Source organism: Corvus kubaryi, unplaced genomic scaffold (assembly GCF_017639235.1).
Source record: "Corvus kubaryi isolate FWS band 111438036 unplaced genomic scaffold, C.kubaryi_AGA036_p1.0 37238, whole genome shotgun sequence".
Classification (NCBI taxonomy): Eukaryota; Metazoa; Chordata; class Aves; order Passeriformes; family Corvidae; genus Corvus; species Corvus kubaryi.
In genome coordinates, this window is record NW_024581069.1 from 1 (window position 1) to 20,176 (window position 20,176).

The following is a 20,176-nucleotide window of genomic DNA, read 5'->3' on the forward strand; positions in this document are numbered from 1 at the left end:
AGGATTAGGGGTGCCCCAAAACTCCCTCCGAGCTGCCGGATACCCCGGTCACCTGCGGGATGAGGGGCGCGATGCTCCCGGCGCCGAGAGCTGCGGACACAGAGAGCGATGGATGCACGTGGAGGCTCCTCTTCCTGCCTCCTCTGTCCCGCCTCTTCCTCCCGCCCTTCCCCTTTTCTCCCCCCTCTTCCTCCCGCTCCTGCTCCTCCATCCGCCCTCCCCCCTCGCTCCTCCTCCTCCTCTCCTGCCCCTCCCCCTCCTCCTCCCGTTGTTTGTGGCTCCCATCCCGGCTTTGTCTGGGATCATCCCTGGGCCCGTCCCGTGCTCAGCAGCAGCAGCAGCAGCAGCAGCATCCTGTGCTCTGGCAGCACTCGCTGCTCCTTAGGGAAGGCTTTGGCATTTCTGCCGGGCACAGACACTGAAGCTCACCCCGACCTGCCCCGCTCCCATTGCTGTCCCCTGGGCGCTGGGCAGCTGCTGTGCCAGGGCAGCCAGAGACACAAACAAAGCCAAGTCCAGCCCAGCTGCCCGGGCTGATGCAGACGAGCCCCAGGGCCGAGGTCCTGCAGAGCCCCACGGAGCCCTGGGCTCCTCGCTGGGAACGGGCTGTGCTGCGGCTGCCACAGCGGCCACAGCGAGTCCTGGGGCTCCCCCGGCGCCGCTGCAGCAGCACCCAGGTTCCACCTCCTGTGCCAGGCCCTGGCCAGGGGCCATCAGATCCATGGGCTCCGTGCCGAGGGGGAACACAACAACAGTGGATCGGCTGCAGCCCCCAAGGACCTCAAGCAAATCGTGCAGGAACATCCAGACCTGGACCTGACGTTTGCAAAGCTGCAGCCGGCAGAGTTCTGTGGCGCAGGAGAGCCGGCACGGGGAGAGGAGACCTGCAAGGAGCTGCAGGAGAAACACCCTGAGCCTCAAAGGCCGCCACGGCCTGAATCTGTGCTGGGGAAAGTTCTTCCTGTCCAGGAGGAGATCCTGTCCTGGGAGATGGACACCTGTCCTGGTGGAGAAGCCATCTCACTGATGCACTGCACATCCTTAACAATAGGCCCATCAGGGACATGGACACAAAGTCAGGGGATGGGGCTCAGAGTCAAAGCATATCATGATTTGGTCAGAGAAACATGGTCTCTTGACACCTCCCTAAGTAAGGGAAGCTCCCAAAGATGGGGACATGATGAACGGCCACCTGAGAGAGTTACACAACATTATGGACCGGCTCCATGGAGCCCTAGCCAATTGGTGTCAGGGGCCAGAGAACCTGCCTATAATCTGAATTGGATAATAAGACTGCAAGCTGTCTCAGAGATAATAACTAACCAGACGGCTGCCGCCCCTGACCTTATGGCCGACCAATTCACGCAAACGCGGAATGCGATTTTCCAGCATCGTGTGGTTTTAGACTGCCGGCAGAAGAAGGAGGAGTTTGCAGGAAAGAAAATGAATCCAACTGTCACTTACAAATTGATGACAATGGAAAAGTAGGAAAACAGACAACTAGGGAGATGAGAAAATTAGCCCATGTACCAACCCAGATATGGGAATGTTGGGAACCAGATATATTCTTGTGGCTGCCAGGGAGTCTGTGGCTCAAAGGGGCCCTTTCTCCTTTCCCTTTGTGCAGCTGCTACCTTCTTGTTTATTCCTTGTTTCATTCCTTGTATTGTACGACTCATCCAGCACAGAGTACAGGGAAGGCAGCTTGCAGCTACGCCTCAAGATCAACCAACCCTACATGCAACAACTGCAGAGGCAGTGTGACAACCATGATTCATCCTGTAAGTCAGAGGAGTGACTGATGTGCTGAGGCCTGAGCAGCAGGCCTCAGCCGGAGCTGACCTACAGGATGAACCCTGGCCAATCTGTGACTAACACCATCAGTATTATTTAGCTAAAAACAGATGACAAAGATGCTTATGCTAGCTGTTTAACGCCAAACGGGCTGCTTTAGAAACTTTCCCATAACCGTGTACAGTTATCTGCAAGAAATGGATAATTTAAGAAGCTTTCCGCAGCTGACATGAATAAAGGTTTGTTTGCAGGGTGTTTGAGGGGAAACCCTCCCAGGCAAGGCCTGGGCACTGGCCAAGCTGTGGCCCCTGCTGGTTGCAAAGTGTGCCATCAGATCCAGGTGTTTCCGGGCTAAAAACACAATCAGGTCACTTGGGCTTCCTGATTTGGGCCTATAAAAGCTGGACCCACGTTTGGGGCAAATTTGGAGGCCTCACATATGGGTAGATGCACCCATAGGATTTTCCCAATTGACGGGAAGGGTTCTCCAGCTCCTTGCTGCAAAACGGGGCTCCCCAGGGACTGCAGATCTGGATGATGGTAAGGTATTTAGGCAATTGGTGATGCATCTTTCTAAATCCCTCTCCTTTCTCTTGGATAGTAATAGTTAGGTGCATTACCTTGCTTATTTTTGCTTGTTGCTAAAGCCAAGCCCCTAGTTTTACTGAATGTATCATTTTACATTTGCAGTTCCTTAATTTCACAGTAAAATAAGAGCATTCTTTCCAGTGCTGTCTGTGTCCTTTAAATCGCCTCTGCCCCTTGGCAGAACAACAGGAGGCCCCTGAGGGGCTGGGGTGGTGGGAAGGCCCGAGGAAGTGGCTGTCAGAGGCCATAAGCAGCCTCCAGGCAGCCGCCTCGTTCCTGCCGCCCGCTGCTCTGGCGCTTCCCCCGAGCATCTCCCAGGCCTGCGGCAGAAGCCCTCACGGCCGGGCCTCAGCACGAGGGTGGGGACCACCCCGAGGTGCTGCGGCTGGGCTGGCTGGGGACCAGGAGGGCAGGGGGCCCTGCTGGGGCACGGCCCCTGGCTGCTGCCAAGAAGGGGCCGTGGGCAGAGGCAGGGCTGGCGGCCATCCCTGTGGCCGGTGCCCTCAAGGCCAGACCGTTGGCTTTGCTGACCACAATCCTTGACGAGGAGTCTCCTGTGCTTGTGGCAGGAGCCCTTTGAGACCAGGCTGCAGGACTTGCTGTCCTGTAGCCTTCCGGAGGCTTCTCTGCTGCTGGTGCCTTCAAGGCACAAGTGCAGGACTTGTTCACTCAGAGCTTTCCCAAGGAATCTCTCTTGAAGGTGCCCTCGAGGCCAGACTGTGGCATGGCGGGCAGATTCCGTCACCTGTTCAAGGTGTTCAGGGGGAAAAAAGGCCCTGGAGCTGCCCCAGCACAACAGCCTGAAGAGCTGGAGCAGTTCCAGCCATGGCAGGACGGTGAGTGACAGAGCTGGGCCACAGGGCTGATGGTGGCAGCCAGCTTGGCGCCATCACATCCCATCCCATCCCATTCCATCCCATCCCGTCCCGTCCCGTCCCGTCCCATCCCATCCCATCCCATCCCATCGCATCCCTGGAGAACAGGCCCATGGATAGGATGGAAGAGGGGCCGGGCCAGACCCCCCGCAGCAGCCATGCTCCATCCCCTGGGCATCCCGGGGCTGTCCCTGCCTGGGGAGCGCAGGGCTGGGCTGCGTTCTCCGGCCTCTCCTGCAGCCCCTCAGCTCTGGCTGCGCTCGCTCTTTGCCAGATGCAGCCCCGGACCGGACACAAGAGCAGGACCGTGCCCGTGGCCGCTTCCAGAGAACAGTGCAGGTACCTGCAGCCATCCCCACCTGGGCTGGGCCTGCTGTCGCTGCTCAGCCGAGCACCGCGCCTGGAGCACCCCTTGGAACAGCCCTCCCTTCCCTGTCCTTTGTTCTCCTGCAGATGTTCCGGAAGTTCATCCGCATTCGGCGTGGAAAGACCAGCACCACAGCAACTGAGGGCACAGCTGAGCCTGACTCTGGGCTGACCGAGCTCCAGGCAGAGCCTGATGTCAGCACAGATATCACTGCACCCTCAGAAGACTCTGACAGTCCAATGAATGATCACACGGTGAAGACTGACAGGGCAGTGACTGAGGACATGGCCATCACAAACACCGACACCGGAGAGACTCAGGGCATCCCAAATACTGACACTACACCCATTCCCACTGGGATTCATGCTCCCGAACTGGGTTATTTCAAGGCGAGTGCTGATTCTTCTCAGCAGCAGGTAAGCAGCCTGGGGCCAGGGCTGGAGACTCCAAGGATCGTGTGCCCCCTCAAGCCACGGCTTCTGGGCCCCCTCAGCCTTTGAGACCAGAACAGTGAGTCGAGAAGGGAAGCATTTCTTGGGGGCAGCTGGGGAAGTTGCTCCCTTGGACAGTGCTCCAAGTCTTCCCCATGCCTCCTCCAGGTGCCAGCCATGGTGAGGAACATTCACCAGAGTCTCGGGTCCCATGTCACTGTGGGCGCCAGGCTGGGCTTTAACCTTCTGAGGCTGGCTGAAGAGCACCCCGCTGATGTGGTGCTGACCCTCCTGCGCTGTGCCCCATCGTGCGACAGGTACGGGGCCCAGCTGCCTTGAGAGCTCGGGGCTCACCAGCCCTTAGGGCCCATCGCCCTGTGCCGCCTGTCCAATGGGGTCTGCCAGACAGGCGGAGAGCTGCAGGACCCTCGGGCCCCTCTGTTTCCTGAGCCTGCTGCCATGCTCCCTCCCTGCCCCTCAGGGCACCGGGGCTCTGTCACCTGGGCCCCCACAGCTGCACAGGGCATGGTACTGTGACTGAGACGCCCCTGACTCAGAGCTCCGATCCCACAGAGCTGCCACAATGATGTGGAGACTCCTAGGCTTGTCAGGCAGCACACTGGAGAAGGTGCTGCCAACACTGCTCTGTGTGATGGAGGACTGGCCTCTGCACAGCATGTGCACCTCTGATGGGGACGACACACCGGTCCTCGCCCTGGCTGTGAGTTTCTGGAACTGGCCTTTGTTCACCCCCAAGCTGCCGCTCCAGCAGCTCTCCATCCTCTCCCTGCCTCAAGCACTGGGTGAAACCTGGGCTAGGGGCAGGCTCAGGGGACACCAGGCCCGGTGCTCCCCCTGCGTCTCCCCTCAGGCCCTGCCACATGGACAGCTTGGCACCGAGTGCTGTCTCGGGCTGCTTCTTTTGCAGGCAACTCTGGGGCTGTGGGTGATTGTCCAGGTGCCTTGGTGCCACGAGGCAGTGAACCTTTACTCCTCCTGCATCTTTGTGGCTCTGCTCTCCCAAGTTGTCATCACCACACAGCAGATGCCAGAGGAAGTTGATCACTTCTGGAGAGCGTGCTGGGAGGAACACCGCCTTCCCACCAACCCCAACAGGTCCCAGTCCTCCTGTCCTTCCCATGCCCTTGTGGCCAGCGCCAGTGCTCCCAGTGTGACCTGGGCTTTGCTCTGCACACAGGTTTGCAGTGCAGGCCATGAAGGCTCTGCTCTGTCGACTGCGCTGTGACAATGAGGTGGTGGCTATGGAGCGCAAGCGTGGCTGGGACACGCTGCTGTGTGCTGACACCCAGCACTATGCAGTGGGTCTGCTGGCCAGGTGAGACCCCCTTCTCCCCACTGCCCCCGGCACTTGTGCCCTGTGCCCGCGGTGCCCCACACAGTCCTTGTGGCCATGGGCCAGAGGGCCTGGTCAATGAGGGATGGCCAAGGACGCTGGAAAAGGCTGGAGAAGGGTGCTCAGGAGCAGCCACCTCCCAGAGTGCCCACATCCCCTGCAGGGATGCTGGGGAAAGACCAGACCTCTGTGAGTCAGTCCTGGGAGATGTTTGCCCCCCCAGCTCACAGCCTTGATGCCTTTTTCCCTCTGCCAGAGAGATGCGCCGGGTCTCCCTCCCCATGTGTGCTGGGATTGCACTCCACCTGCTTGGGCTGCTGAGCAGGGAGGAGCCACACTGGGATCTGCCCTTCCTGGCATTCCTTGTGGAGGTGAGCCTGACAGCCAGCGCTGCCTCGCTGAGCTGCCTCCCGCCTCTGTGCCCTCTCGTAGCCGCAGCTGCCTGGGACGTGCCCGCGCCCTGCGCTGCTGCCTGGGCCCAGCCCTGGGCGGTTCCGGGCTCCTGCCGGCCGGCTCCCCTGTCACTGCCCTGTGCCTTTCAGGTCCTCGAGTGCCTGGACTTGAGGGAATGCGGTGACAGTGTCCTGGAGATGATGTCCAGGTACCTGCTGAGCGAGTGCAGGCAGAGATGTCGCCTGGCACTCAGAGGCCTCGTGGTGCTCAGCAAGGATCCCGTGATGGTGAGAAGGCGGCAGCGGCCGAAGCTGCGCTGGGGAAAGCAGTCACATGGGCTTGGCTGGGCTTCAGGAGCTGAGGCAGCTGCTCCCAGCTCTCCTGCCTCCCGGCTCAGCTGCCCCAGTGCTTCGGGACAGGCCTTTGGCCTCTGGGCCCTGCGGCAGCAGGGTGGGCTTGCAGGGCCAGGGTGGTGTAGGCAGTGCAGCCGTTCATGGCTTCACAGCACAGCCCTGTGTTCCACACAGGCCAGAAGAATGGGCAGCCTGTCCCAACGCCTTGTGGAGCTGCTGGGCGATGCAGATGGAGAGGTGGTCAGGATGTCCCTCTCTGTGTTCATGAACGCGCTCGAGAACAAAGACATCCTGGTATCCAGCACCACTGCCCCGAAACTGGCTGAGGCGCTCCTGCCACTCTTTGAAAATGTAAGGCTCTGTGCCCCCACCCATAGGCACTGGGTGCTACCTGAAAAACTTCGAGCCTTATGGATTTTCAGGCCTTTTCCTTGGGGAACCTGGAGTAATTGGTCTTAGGGTCTTATCCTTTTCCACCAGGACAACAGCCATGTGCAGCTGTTCTCCATTCACCTCTTCTGCAAGGTGATGGAGTTGGTAGTGGAGGAGGGAAAAAAGCCCCTGGAGAGGATTGTGAGCCAAAGCCTGCTCCTACTCTTCTTGCACTGCCATGAGGAGAACCGCCACGTGGCAGAGGTGAGGTTTTGTGTGATGCTGCTGCATCCCAAGGACGGGGCTCAGCTGCCTCCTGCCCTGGTACCTCCTGGGCTTCAGCATCCTCCTGGCCTTGGAACAGGGACACGAGTCCTGTGCCCTGGGCTGCGGTGCCATCTCTGTGCCTCTGCTGCTCTCCAGGCCTCGATGGAAACTCTTCTTTGTGCGGCCGGGTTCCTGAAAAGGAGGAATCTCAAGCGACTGGTGAAGAAGGAGCAGCTGTTGACGTTCGCCGAGTGCCTGGTAAAGCCTGACTGGAGAAGGCTGAGGCACAGCCTGGAGAAGCCCAGTGTGTGGGGCTGGCAGCTGTGCCCCTGCCCAGCGCTGCACCAGGGGCGCCAGCCTGCGCCCCACACGCTGCTCCCTTCCCCGGGCTCTTCTCCAGGCTCCTGTGGCCCCGAGCCGGGTGCCGATGGAGCCCCGGCCCCGCTGGGCTGTGGCGCGGGGCGGCACCGCGGCTCCCCGGGCAGCAGCCGGCCCTCGGCCCCCTCCAGAGCCCGGCGCCAGCGGCTGCTGGCCGGGCCTCGGGGCCGTGCGGGCAGGGGAGGCCAGGGCTGGGCGCAGAGAGCCCGGCCAAGGGGCTGAGCCCGCGCCAACCCTTCCCTCCTGGCGCTCTCTGCAGCTGGCAGAGGACAGGAGCCGAGCGGCCGAGCGCCTGCACCAGGCGCTGCCGTTCGTGGAGAGCCCGCAGGAGTCCCTGCGAGAGGCGGCCCTCAGGTTCATGGGTGAGCCACGAGCCCGGGGCCCCTCCCCGCCCCGCCGCAGCTCGGCCCCAGCCCCGGCTGCTGCCCCGGCAGCGGGATCCGGGCCCGGGGCCGTGGAGCCCCGCCTGCCCTCGGGGCCGCTGCCGCCCTCTCGCAGCCGTGCCCTCGGGCGTCAGGATGCGGCAAGGGCCCGGGCTGAGCCCTGCCGGGGCAGGAGAGCGGGTGGCCACGGGGCTGGCAGCGCCGCTGCGAGGGAGCTGTGCCGCGGGGCCGTGACCGCCTCTGTGCTCCCAGGGGCTGCCAGGGTGTTCTTGAGGGGGCACAAGGAAGAGCTCCAGCTCCTCAGTGAGGGTGAGTGAGGGCAGCGGGCTGGCAGCGGGGGCTGGCAGGGGCGAGCTGCAATGCCTGGCTCGGGAGCTGCAATCCCTGCCCTGGCTGTGGGGGCTTTGCTCCATGTGTGGACTCGGGGTGACGTGGGCAGAGCACAGAGAGGTTTCAGGGACACGGTGGGGAGCTTCACGGCCAGCACCTTCTGGCTGATCTCCTTGGCCCCTGCTGTCTTCTGGCCATGGCAGGAGCTGGGTGAGATGGCCCTGGCAGGAAGGTCTGCTTGGATTCCCGCAGATCCAGGCTCTGACCGTGCCTCTGTTCCTGTCTCTTCCAGCCCTTCAAGCCCTGAGGAGAGACGACAGCCCTTCCCAGAAAAACATCGTAGTTCAGAAAATATTCAACAAAAGAGCTGCTGAACTACGTTCATCTGCTGGCTCAGAACCAGAGTCCCTTTAAGACCTCCAGATATCCTGGAAGATGAGACCATCTGGAGACTGGAGTAGAGCAGCTGGACCTCCAGGCACAGCTGATGCTGGTCACAGCTGAGCCTGTGGAAAGCTCCCATAGCTCCTGCCCTCTCCCTCCCTTTTGACAGCTCCATCCCTCCAGCCCTCAGACCCTGCCCGTCCCCTTTTTTCCTCCCAGCTCATCCCTTCGCTTCGCCTCCTATTAATAAACAGTTTGGCTTCTTCACTTGACCTGCATCTCTGTGGTGCTGAAGCGGCCCAAAACCTGAGCCCTGGGACACACAGGCCCCTCCTGCCTCTCTCTTCTGTGCTATTACTGCAACCCTAGGGTATATCACCGTGTCCCGCAGCTGTAGGGAGGAAGAGAGAAGATCCCGCAGGCAGGAATTGTGCAGCAAGACTGATTTATTTAATTATTTTACAAACTCTTTTATAGACTTTTTTCTTCATAGTCTAATTGGACAAAGGATCAGCCCCCCCTTGGGGTGATTGGCTAAAATCCTAAAGCATCCATTGTCAAAATATTTTCTACTGTACTATAAACAAGACTTTTATAGGGTGCAGGTGGCTTGGTTGTTTACATAACTCTGCTACCTCTTCTGTGAGAGAGAAAAGTCTCTCAAAGGATTAGAAAACAGCCAGAAAATCCTTGCTAGCAGCATTTTTGTATCCACACCATGCTGTGTCTTGTGCAGAGACACAGAGGAACGAGGGCAGCTCAGGCTGGAAAGGTCCCTGTCCTGAAGGTCCAGTTCCACAACAGTGTGGAGTCAGAGGTCTTGCTGAGCACCCTGAAGGCCCTGGATTTTAGAACAGCCAACAGGAGGATGCTCCGGAGGCAGCTGTGAGGAATTCCGTGGCAAGCCTCCATGGAGGGCAAAGGAGCTTGGAATGCTGGAAGTTTTCAAGAGCAGCTTCCTGAAAGCCCAGCAGTGCTCCATCCCTGCACGGGATCAGGAAGAGGGCAGAACCACAGACCATCCGGGCTTAACAGTGGCCTCTGGGTGCGTCTACGAGCAAAGGAAGCAGCAGCACAGTGGCCGAGACTCGGACGCGCGGCCATCCCGGTGTCCGGAGCGCTGTCAGGCAGTGTTGGGATCCTGGGGGTGGTTCTGGTCTCCACAAGTGTGGGATCGCAGCCCCTGCTGATGCCTTGAGAGGCCACCTAAAAACAGACTAGACCAGAATAAGGGAATAAAGGTAGGTATTTATTTGAAAGGCCTTCAAAGGTACACCCAGGGTAGCCAGAGGCTACTGCCAAGAGGGACCCCAAGACGGACAACAGGTCACGAGTTCTTCACACTTTTGTAAGTTTGGTTCCTTTGCATATGTGCCGGTTTGGCCAAATTTAGAAAGATATCCTCTGAGAGAAGGCACAACCACCCCTCTCCTGAACCTGGTTCGGGAAAAAAAAAGTTTTCCTCAAAGGAAAGAGAAGGACATAAAAACTATTTATTTAACAAACACACGGGAAAAGGAAAATAATGCTAAATAATAAAATCTTTCAGTGTGGAGGAAAAACTTGAGGAAATGTTAGAGTCCTTCCTTTGGTCTCCTCGGAGCTGGGGCTTGGCCCAGGGCCAGGCCCTCTGTGCTCCGTGGAAAGTCCTCCCGATGTGCTCTGATATTGAAGCAGTCCATCTGAAAAGAGAGAAAATCCAAAATTCCAGGGAATGAAAAAAATTCAGCTCTCAGTCTCCCTTTGGAGAAAAGCTGAAGAACTGGCCAAAAGCTGACCAGGGAAGCAGCAAGCTGGGTGCCTCCTCCCTCCCCTGCTACAGCTGGGAAAAAGAAAGTCCCTATCTCTGTGTGACCCTGAACAAGCTGCAAACTGCTTGAAAAAGTTTTGCCCCGTTTTTCCTTCCCTCTCTCAGGCTCAGTTTAGAGGCATAGAAAGGCACAAAGTTAATTTCTGGGCGTAGGGCAGTGATACGGGATACACATCACAAAGTCACCCCAAGACTTTCCACCCCTTATCCCATATCATTGGCTCAATGCCCAAACGAAGATATTCTAACTCTACACACACACATCAATACATACATATACATATATATATATACAGCTATGTACGACCAGTGACAGTGACCCTCAGCAAGCAGTGGTACCCAGGCATTTCACACTACAGATGGTTTTCACCCAACAATCAGATCTCCCTGTGGTACACAACGTGTTGTTCCATCTTTCTGCATTACCCACCATGTGCAACCAGGTCCCTGAGCAAAGACAACCCCACGGATGGGTTGGTCTGTACTCGAGGCAGAATTTATCCCCACAGTCTTTCCTAACAGACCTCTGACATGCGCTACTGGGACCTTATCTCCATCTGTCGTATGCAGGGATTCAGATTGGGCTGGACCAGCTCTATTGGTGGAACCTCAGGTGTTAACTAACCAGGTGGCCTTTGCCAGATGCTGCTCCCAATTTTTGAAAGTTCTCCCACCTAGTACCTTCAAGGTGGTTTTCAACAATCCATGGCACCGTTCCACTTTGCCTGCAGCTGGTGCATGGTAAGGGATGTGGTACACCCACTCAATGCCATGTTCTCTAGCCCAGGTGTTAATAAGGCTGTTCTTAAAATGAGTCCCATTGTCAGATTCAATTCTCTCAGGGGTGCCATGCCTCCAAAGGACTTGCTTTTCCAGGCCCAGGATGGTGTTCCGGGCAGTAGCGTGAGGCACAGGATAGGTCTCCAGCCATCCAGTGGTGGCTTCTACCATTGTGAGCACACAGCGCTTGCCTTGGCGGGTTTGAGGCAGTGTGATGTAATCAATCTGCCAGGCCTCCCCATACTTGTATTTGGACCATCGCCCACCGTACCACAGGGGCTTCACCCGCTTGGCCTGCTTGATCGCAGCGCATGTCTCACAGTCATGGATCACCTGGTGTCTTGGTTTGAAAGACAGGTGTCTGCTAAGGAAGGCAGAAGCCTCCCTTGGAATGGCAGATGTAACCCCTTTCCCGCCGAGTTATTATAATTTTGAAATCAAGGGCTTTTAGGCAAAGATGTGGGAAAATAGGAATAACAGTTCTTTACTGTTATATATATAACCAGTCAAACAAAACAGCAATAACTCTGGCAGTGACAGCAAACACAAACCCAGTCCCAGCCTTCTCGGCTGCCGGGCCCTTTCCCCTCGGGTGCAGTTCCGCTCGCAGCCGGCAGGGGCGCTGGCGGCTCCCGGTGAGCAGGGCAGGTGCGATGGTTCCCCCGCGGCTGCAGGGGGCGCTCCGGAGCGAGCTCGGGGAGCACGCGGCACCGGTGACCCGGGATCCCGGGAAGGGATGGAATAAAGGCTTCACAAACCCCTGGGCAGCCGATCCCGGACTCTCGGGAACAGCAGGCTGGAACAGCAGGCTGGAATGGCAGGCTAGAACGGCAGGCTGGAGCTGCAGGGACGAACACAAACCTCGGGTGGCAGACGAGATGTATCCAGATGGGAGAACCCCACGGAGGCCCAGGCAGGCAGGGCGAGCACGGCTACAACGCAGCGCAAGATCGAAGCAGCAGTGGGGCAGGGCAGCCGCAGCCCGGCCTCCAGCAGGGCAGGGAAAGCAGCTTTGGGATCCCGGCGTTGTTTCCAGCAGGAAGAAAGAACGGCCAAAAGAAAGAAGCAGCAGCTCCTTTCTCTGCAGCTCCTCTCTCCGAACGCTCAGAGCAAACTGACCCCACACCCAGGTGTAGACAAAGGAGTAGCCAGGCCCGCCCCACCCCCCTTTTTGTCTTTCTTAAGTACAGCTATTTGTCCCCTAGCAACATGCCTATGGGAGAAAATTCCTTTAACAGGAAAAAAACCTAAGACTAAACTGAAACCCCAACAAAAGGCATCTCCTGGGGGCAGGGCAGGAAGGCTTTGCTCTCCTCCAGAGCTGCTGTTAAAAGCTGCAAATGTTTATTAAACTATAGCTGCAAATGTTTATTAAACTATAGAGGTAGATGAGTTCTCCTCCGCGACTGCAAAGAGGATGTGCTTGCAGAGTTACGCCATATATCCGGTATCATATGAATTGCCAACGGTGTATCTTTGTGGTTTGTGAAACATGTATCGCCAAATATGTATTGCTTCTGCCTGCTTCCGTTTACAAGTTATGTAAGTAGAGAGATAGTATACCAAATATGGAAGAAAAAGATAAGGGTCATGAACAGGACAAGAGAGGAAGACTTCTTACTTCAGCCTCAACGACCACCGGGAGGCAGAAAAAGACCCCCTAGCAACAAGAGGCACATGCGCAAAGGGAGCCACAAGCTACAATCAAGAGAGCAATACAGGAACAAGAAAGCGGAAGTACGAGAGTATAAAAGGACAATAATTTAGAGTATTACCGTGGCAGTCGGTGGAGCAGACACCCCCCCTGTCACCCAGCGCTGCTTTTGCTCACATTCTACTTGCTTAATTTTTAATAAATTTCATTTATTAAATTGAGAGTGTATCGTCCATTTTACTGATCACTCTTTACAATCTGGTGCCGTGACTCTGATGGGAAGGTAGCAATCTACCATCCCTCAGGGAGGCGCCCCGAGGTATTCCTCGGCCCAGGGGTTGGTAGTACGCTTACCCCCACTCCGATGAACCTAAATCCTAGAATGATGAGCAATTGAGAACCGGTTAAATCCCATAAAATTTAGTGCACTAAAGTCCAGACGAAGACGCAGGACTGCGTGAGTATAAAGGCGTACCGTTCGGGCGGGATTGGGTTTCCTGAGATATAACGACTGAGAGGTTTGAAATACTGAACCAAGCGAGTGCGGACCCTTTAGTACTACGTTTCCCGACTCCCGCGAGGGACCGGGCTAGGAATAAGGGGAGTGAGTGTGTGTGTGTGTGCAGATATCTCAGAAGATGGGGGCGAAGGGCAGCAAGCCTTCGGTCCCCATGGGGAGGGCCCCAGTAGAGAAGGCCCCAGGGATACCCCAAAACACCCCCCTAGCATTTATGTTGAATAATTGGAGATACTTTCCCAGTTCGCTCGGAAAACGTCAAGCTAGAATGATAGAATTTTGTACTAAAATATGGGGGGGGGAAGAAAATACGAAAGAATGTGATTTGGCCAGTTTTTGGGTCAGACGAGGATTGGGTGAGACAGCAGTTAAACCTGTGGGTAAACGATAAGAGCCCACCTAACCCAGAAGAGAGTGCGTATGCTGCAATGTGGTTAGAAAAACCCCAGGTAGCTTTATTTCCTTTAAACGAAAGAAAGAAAGAAAGGAAAGAAGGGGAGCAGGAAGATGAACTGTTACTGAATCCACCCCCATATGTGCCCCCGGCACCAGTACCAGAGGCACCACCACCGCCAATTCCCCTTAATGCGCCACTAAACGAAGAACAAGGGTCCCCCATCCCAGTCAGGAGGAGAACTAGGAGTCAACGAGAACAAGCTCAGATGTACCCCCTGAGAGAGGTGCCCATGGGAGGAGCCCAGCCAGGGATTGGATATGTTTCTGTCCCTTTAAATTCAGGGGACCTGCGAGAATTCAAGAGAACTGAAATGGGGAGTTTATTAGATGACCCATTAGGAGTAGCTGAGAGGGTAGATCAATTTTTAGGACCCAGTCTTTATACCTGGGGGGAAATGAATTCAATATTAAGCCAGTTGTTTACATCAGAAGAAAAAGAAATGATTAGGCGGGCTGGCATGAGAATATGGGATGCTCGCCATGCCCAAGGACCACAGGCAGACACTAAATGGCCATTACAAAATCCCAACTGGGATAACCAGAATGCCGAACATAGGGTCCACATGGGGGATTTAAGAACTATAGTGATTCAGGGAATCAGAGAAGCTGTACCTCGTGGCCAAAATATTAGTAAAGCTTTTAATGAGAGACAGCGAAAAGATGAAAGCCCCACTGAGTGGTTAGAAAGATTGAGAAAAGCCTTACAGTTATACTCCGGAGCAGATCCAGCAAGCCCTTTAGGGCAAGCTGTCTTAAAAACTCACTTTGTAGTGAAATCCTGGGACGATATTAGGAGAAAACTTGAAAAGCTGGAAGATTGGCAAGATAGAGGGTTAGAGGAATTATTGAGAGAAGCCCAGAAAGTGTATGTGTGGAGAGAGGAAGAGAGCAGTAAGCGACAGATAAGAATGATGGTAGCAGCGGTTAGGGAAGACAGAAAAGGACGACCAGGAGGATTTCAGAGGAAGTCGAATGTAGTGGAAAGAAAAGAACAAGGAAACTGTTTTTATTGTGGAAAGAGAGGGCATATAAAAAAGAACTGCAGAGAACGAATCAGAGATGAAGAAATATTAAAGGCTGAATAGGATAGTCAGGGGCTCTATATATTAGGGGACCGGAGTCATCAGGAGCCCTTGATAAAATTAAGAATAGGTCCCCAACGCCAGGAGTTCACCTTTTTAGTAGACACAGGGGCAGAACGATCCACAATTAGGCAATTACCGGAGGGATGCACCCTTTCACATGAAAAGGTTCAAGTTATAGGGGCAAAAGGAGAACCATTTAAAGTAAACAGAATTAAAAATGTCATATTCGAATCTGAAAATAAATATGGAATAGGTGAACTCCTGCTAGTCCCAGAAGTGGACTACAATTTATTAGGACGGGACATGATTATTGAGTTACAATTAGAAATCAAAGTTGAAAATGAAAAATTAGCTATCAGAGCATACCCCCTTACAGAAACAGACAGAAAAGATATTAATCCTAACATATAGTATTCCCCAGACACAATAGGCAAGCTAAATATCCCACCAATTAAGATACGAATAACGGATCCTCAGATACCGGTAAGAGTAAAACAATATCTGATCTCCTTGGAGGGACGGAAAGGACTAAAGCCAGAAATTGATAGATTATTAAAACAGGGAATCCTAGAACCTTGTATGTCCTCCTTTAATACTCCCATTTTGCCTGTAAAGAAAACTAATGGAAAATATCGATTAGTTCATGATTTAAGAGAAATAAATAAACGGACAGTCACTCGATTTCCCGTGGTAGCTAACCCATATACATTATTAAGCCGGTTAGGACCACACAAGAAATGGTATAGTGTAATAGATTTGAAAGATGCATTTTGGGCATGCCCACTAGCAGAAGACTGTAGAGATTATTTCGCCTTTGAGTGGGAAGACCCAGAAATGGGGCGTAAACAACAGCTAAGGTGGACAGTACTACCCCAAGGATTTACCGAATCACCGAACCTATTCGGGCAAGCCTTAGAAGAACTATTAACTGAGTACCAAGTACAATCAGGGAATGTGCTTTTGCAATACGTAGATGATCTACTAATAGCGGGGGATGAGAGGGAAGAGGTTAGAATATAAAGTATTAAACTACTAAATTTCTTAGCATTAAAAGGATTGCGGGTTTCCGAAGAGAAATTACAGTTTGTAGAAGAAAAAGTCAAGTATTTAGGACATTATTTATTTGAAGGGCAGAAAATAATTGATCCAGAACGCATTAAAGGAATACTAGAATTACCAATACCAAAAACCAAAAGACAAATTAGACAAGCGCTAGGTTTATTTGGATACTGTAGACAATGGATAGAAAATTATAGTTCCAAAGTTAAATTCTTATACGAACAACTAGCAAAAGACAATCTGCCCAAATGGACCTTTCAGGATCAAGAAAATTTTGTTAAATTAAAAACAGAATTAAGCCAAGCACCTGTCCTAAGTCTCCCAGATGTAAAGAGACCCTTTCATTTATTTGTAAACACGAATGAAGGAACAGCGTTTGGAATATTAACTCAAGAATGGGCAGGACAGAAGAAACCAGTAGCTTATTTGTCTAAACTACTAGACCCTGTAAGTAGGGGATGGCCAGTATGTATCCAGATCATTGTGGCGGCTGCCTTGTTAGTAGAAGAAACAAACAAAATTACTTTTAATGGAGACATAATTCTCTATGCCCCCCATAATATTAGAGGGGTATTGCAGCAAAAGGCAGAGAAGTGGCTCACAGATAGTCGATTGTTAAAATATGAAGGAATACTAATTGAATCACCTAAACTATCACTTAGGACAACCGGAGCCATGAATCCAGCAGAATTTTTATATTCGGGAGAAAATAGTGAAATAATACATGATTGCTTTCAGACTATAGAATACCAAAGCCGAATAAGACCTGATTTAGAAGAAGAAGAACTTGAAGAAGGGGAAGTCTTGTTCATAGATGGATCCTCGAGAGTAGTAGAAGGGAAGCGTATTTCAGGATATGCTATTGTGAAATTTGATAAAGGAGAATTTAGAATAGTAGAATCTGGACCTTTAAGTGCAACTTGGTCAGCCCAAGCATGTGAATTATATGCTCTTTGGAAAGCTTTAAAATTACTGAAAGGGAAAACAGGTTCAATATACACAGATTCCAAGTACGCCTATGGAATAGTGCACACCTTTGGGAAGATCTGGGAAGAACGAGGGTTTATGAACTCCCAAGGGAAGAAATTAATTCACCTAGAACTAATACGGAGAGTTTTAAAATCGCTACGGGGCCCTTCTAGATTAGCAGTAGTGCATATTAGAGGCCATCAGAGGGGCACTAGTTACCAAATTAGGGGAAACAATGTAGCAGATGAAGAAGCTAAGCGGGTTGCAGGGAATCTTAGTGTTCTTCTTACAATGAAAGAGATACTACAAAAAGACGAGAACCTCAGTTTTGACCAAAAAGAGAAAGAGAAATTACAAACTATGGGAGTTAAAGAACAAAATAATAAATATATTTTACCAGATGGTCGTGAAATATTACCCAAAGGAATAGCTATAGACATCATTACAAAGATTCACCAGAAAACACATTGGGGTACCCAAGCCTTAGTAGATCATTTTGAGCAGCTATATGCCTGTGTAGGGGTCTATAACATTGCAAAATCAGTAACTTGGTCCTGTGAAATTTGTCAGAGAGTGAACCGGAGTAGGAGTAAGCAAAAACAATCAGGAGGACGACCCCCAGCATATCGACCCTTCTCACATATACAGGTCGATTTTACGGAACTACCGAAAGCGGGAAGGTATAAATACCTCCTTGTAATAATAGACCATTTGACCCACTATGTTGAAGCTTTTCCTACCGGTAAGGCAACTGCCAATCAGGTAGCAAAAGTGTTGCTGGAGCAAATAATACCTCGATACGGGATAACTGAAGTAATTGACTCAGATCGCGGACCTCATTTCACATCTAAAATTATTAAAGAAATAGTAGACAATATAGGAATCAGATGGGATTACCATACACCATGGCATCCCCAGAGCTCAGGTAAAGTTGAGAGAATAAATGGGGAAATCAAAATCATTTTAACGAAATTGATGATAGAAACTAAATTATCTTGGATTAAATGCTTACCAATGGCCTTATTAATTTTAAGAACTCGACCAAGAGCTGATTTAGGAATTTCATCCTATGAAATGGTGTATGGTATGCCCTATCGTATTGAAAAACCACAGACTAACCTTTTAATTCGAGACTATGCTATAAATGAATATGTTTCACAACTGGCGAAACACTGAGAAGATTTATGGAAACGAGGACTGGTGGTACAAAGACCCCCACTAGACTTAAAGATTCACAAAATTGAACCCGGAGACTGGGTACTAATCTGGGTATGGAGGGAAGAGACTCTAAAACCTAAATGGGAGGGTCCTTATCTTGTTTTGCTGACCACAGAAACTGCCGTCAGAACAGCTGAACGCGGCTGGACACATGCAAGCAGAATCAAGGGACCAGTACCACCACCTCAGTGGAAAGTCACCAGCCCTCCGGGAGAAAACAAACTCGTATTGAGAAGAGCGATAAGTACAAAAACCAAATGATAGAGACTGTAATTGAACCAATTCTCAAGTTGCCATTTGCTGTGCAGTGTGTAATAGGATTTGTGATTGCTTTAGCATTGTCAATAGTTATATACTTTTTATGGAAAGTTGTTAAATGTGGAAAAGGAATCTGTGTAGATGAATAATAGGGAACAAACCGAAGTATGGAACCTACCACTAGATATTAAAAGGTTAAATCAAAAGACACGTTTAATATTTACGCCTATAATTGAGAGACTGCCAAGAGAGATAAAACCCCAAATTCCCCCACCCCCATACACCTTTTTTAGAGTTCAAACATTAATCAATAAATTAAGTGACTTACGCGATCAAGGGCCAGCATACAAGCCTTGTCCACTTTGTGCCCGGAATCAGTGCAAAGCCTATATAACCTTTTATTGTGGAGGTTGCTCGCAAGTAGTGAAGGCCCGTAGGACGTTCCTTTATAATTGGTGGTGTTTTTATTGTGAACGGAGATTCAGGCGGCAAATAATATATCAGGAAGAAGGGAGACAAATAGTAGAACATAAACTTTTTGAATCAGCTGAACAATTACAATTAGCAATCCTGCATTGGGATTTAAAGGTGTGGGTAGCAGCTGTCATCGCCCAATTAGAATCGCATGTCATAAAAAACCACTGCAGAGGATACAGAAAAGGGAAGAGATAAATCGGACCGAATCGAGACCTCAGCGAGTGGGTTGAAATAATCGTGCAGTTGGAATTCCACATTGTCAGCATAAGTAATAAACAGGAAAACACGAAAACGAGAGGCAAACCCCTGCTGCCGAGAAGATGAAGCACCCCGTAGCTGGCAGCAATCCAGTTGACGGGCGAGGCAGAGGAGGTAGTCCTGTGTTTCAGTCGCTGTTTTCACTGTTAAACCTGATATGGCTGACTAATGCTGGAAATCCACACCAACCATTCAAATGGTCCTTGATACGGTGGGAAGATCAAAGAGTAATATCCACAGCAATAGGGCCAGGAATTCCTAGCTTTAGTTGCCAGCTTTGTGATATTATAGTGATAAAACCTTGTTTGAATAAAAGGGGATTTTACTTTTGCCCAGCATCAAACCCAGGGAAGTCTTATTGTAATTGGCCCGGGCATTATTATTGTGCATATTGGGGTTGTGAGACCGTGGCTTTTGGATTCCCCCCTGGGGGTGGAGCAGACCCGAATATTAAGGTTGGATGGAGACCCAGTGGATGCCAACCCCCACAAATGGATGCTATGGGAGGAGTGGTGAACGCAGGGAACTGTGATGGAATACAGATTAATGTTACAAACCCCTTAGCAGATGGATGGGATATCGGGAAAGTTTGGGGAGCTAGATTATGGGAACCCGGCCCTAAGTTAGATAGAGGAGGCCATTTCCTGATACGAAGGACACAAATACCTCATGATCCAATCCCTATAGGCCCAAATATCGTGCTTTCACCAAAGAACAAGCCATCTAAACAAAAAGAAACTACAAACATTGCTCCCACATCGAGTAAAAAAACAAGAAAACCTAACCCAACGATTAGTATAATCAAAGAGGGGGACAGAGAGGGGGACTCAGACCCTCTTTGGAATTTGATGCAAGCATCATACCAGGCCTTAAACAGATCCAGACCAAACTTAACCGAAAATTGCTGGTTATGTTTTAGCGTAAAACCACCCTATTATGAAGCTATAGGACGAACTCATAGAGTCCAGTGGTCTAATGGAACAAACCCAAAAGAGTGCTCTTGGAATGAGCAGAAAAATTACACCCAAGGAATCACAATACAAAGTGTAACCGGAAAAGGAAAATGCCTAGGAGCAGTACCGGAATCATACAAATTTTTGTGTGATAGTATCATCACTAGACATAATATCGAAACAAAGAAAAGTGAATCTAACAAGTGGATAATACCTACTCCCGGAGCAAAGTGGGTGTGTTCAGACATAGGAATAGCACCTTGTCTATCAATCAGAGCACTAAGTGTGTCACGGCAGTTTTGTGTGCAAGTTATGATAGTCCCAAAGTTAACATACCATACCCATGAAGAGATAATGTATCACTTTGAAGGGGCCCTAAGCAGACAAAAGAGAGAACCTCTGACTGCGATAAC

General features: G+C 51.7%; 1 protein-coding gene and 1 long non-coding RNA gene across 3 annotated transcripts; both read left to right on the forward strand.

Annotated features, from left to right (window-relative positions):
- The first annotated feature begins 2,873 nt into the window (after positions 1-2,873).
- On the forward strand, positions 2,874-8,541 carry LOC121662240. Of its 2 annotated transcripts, XM_042023179.1 has the most exons (14): positions 2,874-3,218; positions 3,532-3,596; positions 3,711-4,040; positions 4,224-4,372; positions 4,629-4,776; positions 4,984-5,171; positions 5,254-5,391; positions 5,666-5,780; positions 5,952-6,089; positions 6,330-6,506; positions 6,636-6,791; positions 6,951-7,052; positions 7,432-7,864; positions 8,178-8,541. In XM_042023179.1, exons 1-14 carry the CDS (start codon positions 3,107-3,109, stop codon positions 8,297-8,299), a joined length of 2,373 nt encoding a protein of 790 aa, XP_041879113.1. In that variant the 5' UTR covers positions 2,874-3,106; the 3' UTR covers positions 8,300-8,541. The 2 variants fall into 2 exon arrangements, with proteins under 2 accessions (XP_041879113.1, XP_041879114.1); XM_042023180.1 differs by lacking the exon at positions 7,432-7,864 and having other exon boundaries at positions 8,178-8,244.
- A 3,649-nt stretch (positions 8,542-12,190) lies between these two features.
- On the forward strand, positions 12,191-18,281 carry LOC121662241. Its single transcript, XR_006015242.1, has 2 exons — positions 12,191-12,970; positions 17,933-18,281. It is a non-coding gene; the product is annotated as an uncharacterized LOC121662241 (long non-coding RNA).
- Positions 18,282-20,176: the final 1,895 nt, after the last annotated feature.

What these genes read in the sequence shown, in the direction of transcription:
- LOC121662240 (XM_042023179.1), top strand. Translation starts at nt 3,107, where the DNA reads ATGGCGGGCAGATTCCGTCACCTGTTCAAGGTGTTCAGGGGGAAAAAA. An exon ending in TGTGCCCCATCGTGCGACAG is followed by an intron (nt 4,373 to 4,628) that starts GTACGGGGCCCA and finishes CCGATCCCACAG; the next exon opens with AGCTGCCACAATGATGTGGA. An exon ending in TCCTGGCATTCCTTGTGGAG is followed by an intron (nt 5,781 to 5,951) that starts GTGAGCCTGACA and finishes TGTGCCTTTCAG; the next exon opens with GTCCTCGAGTGCCTGGACTT.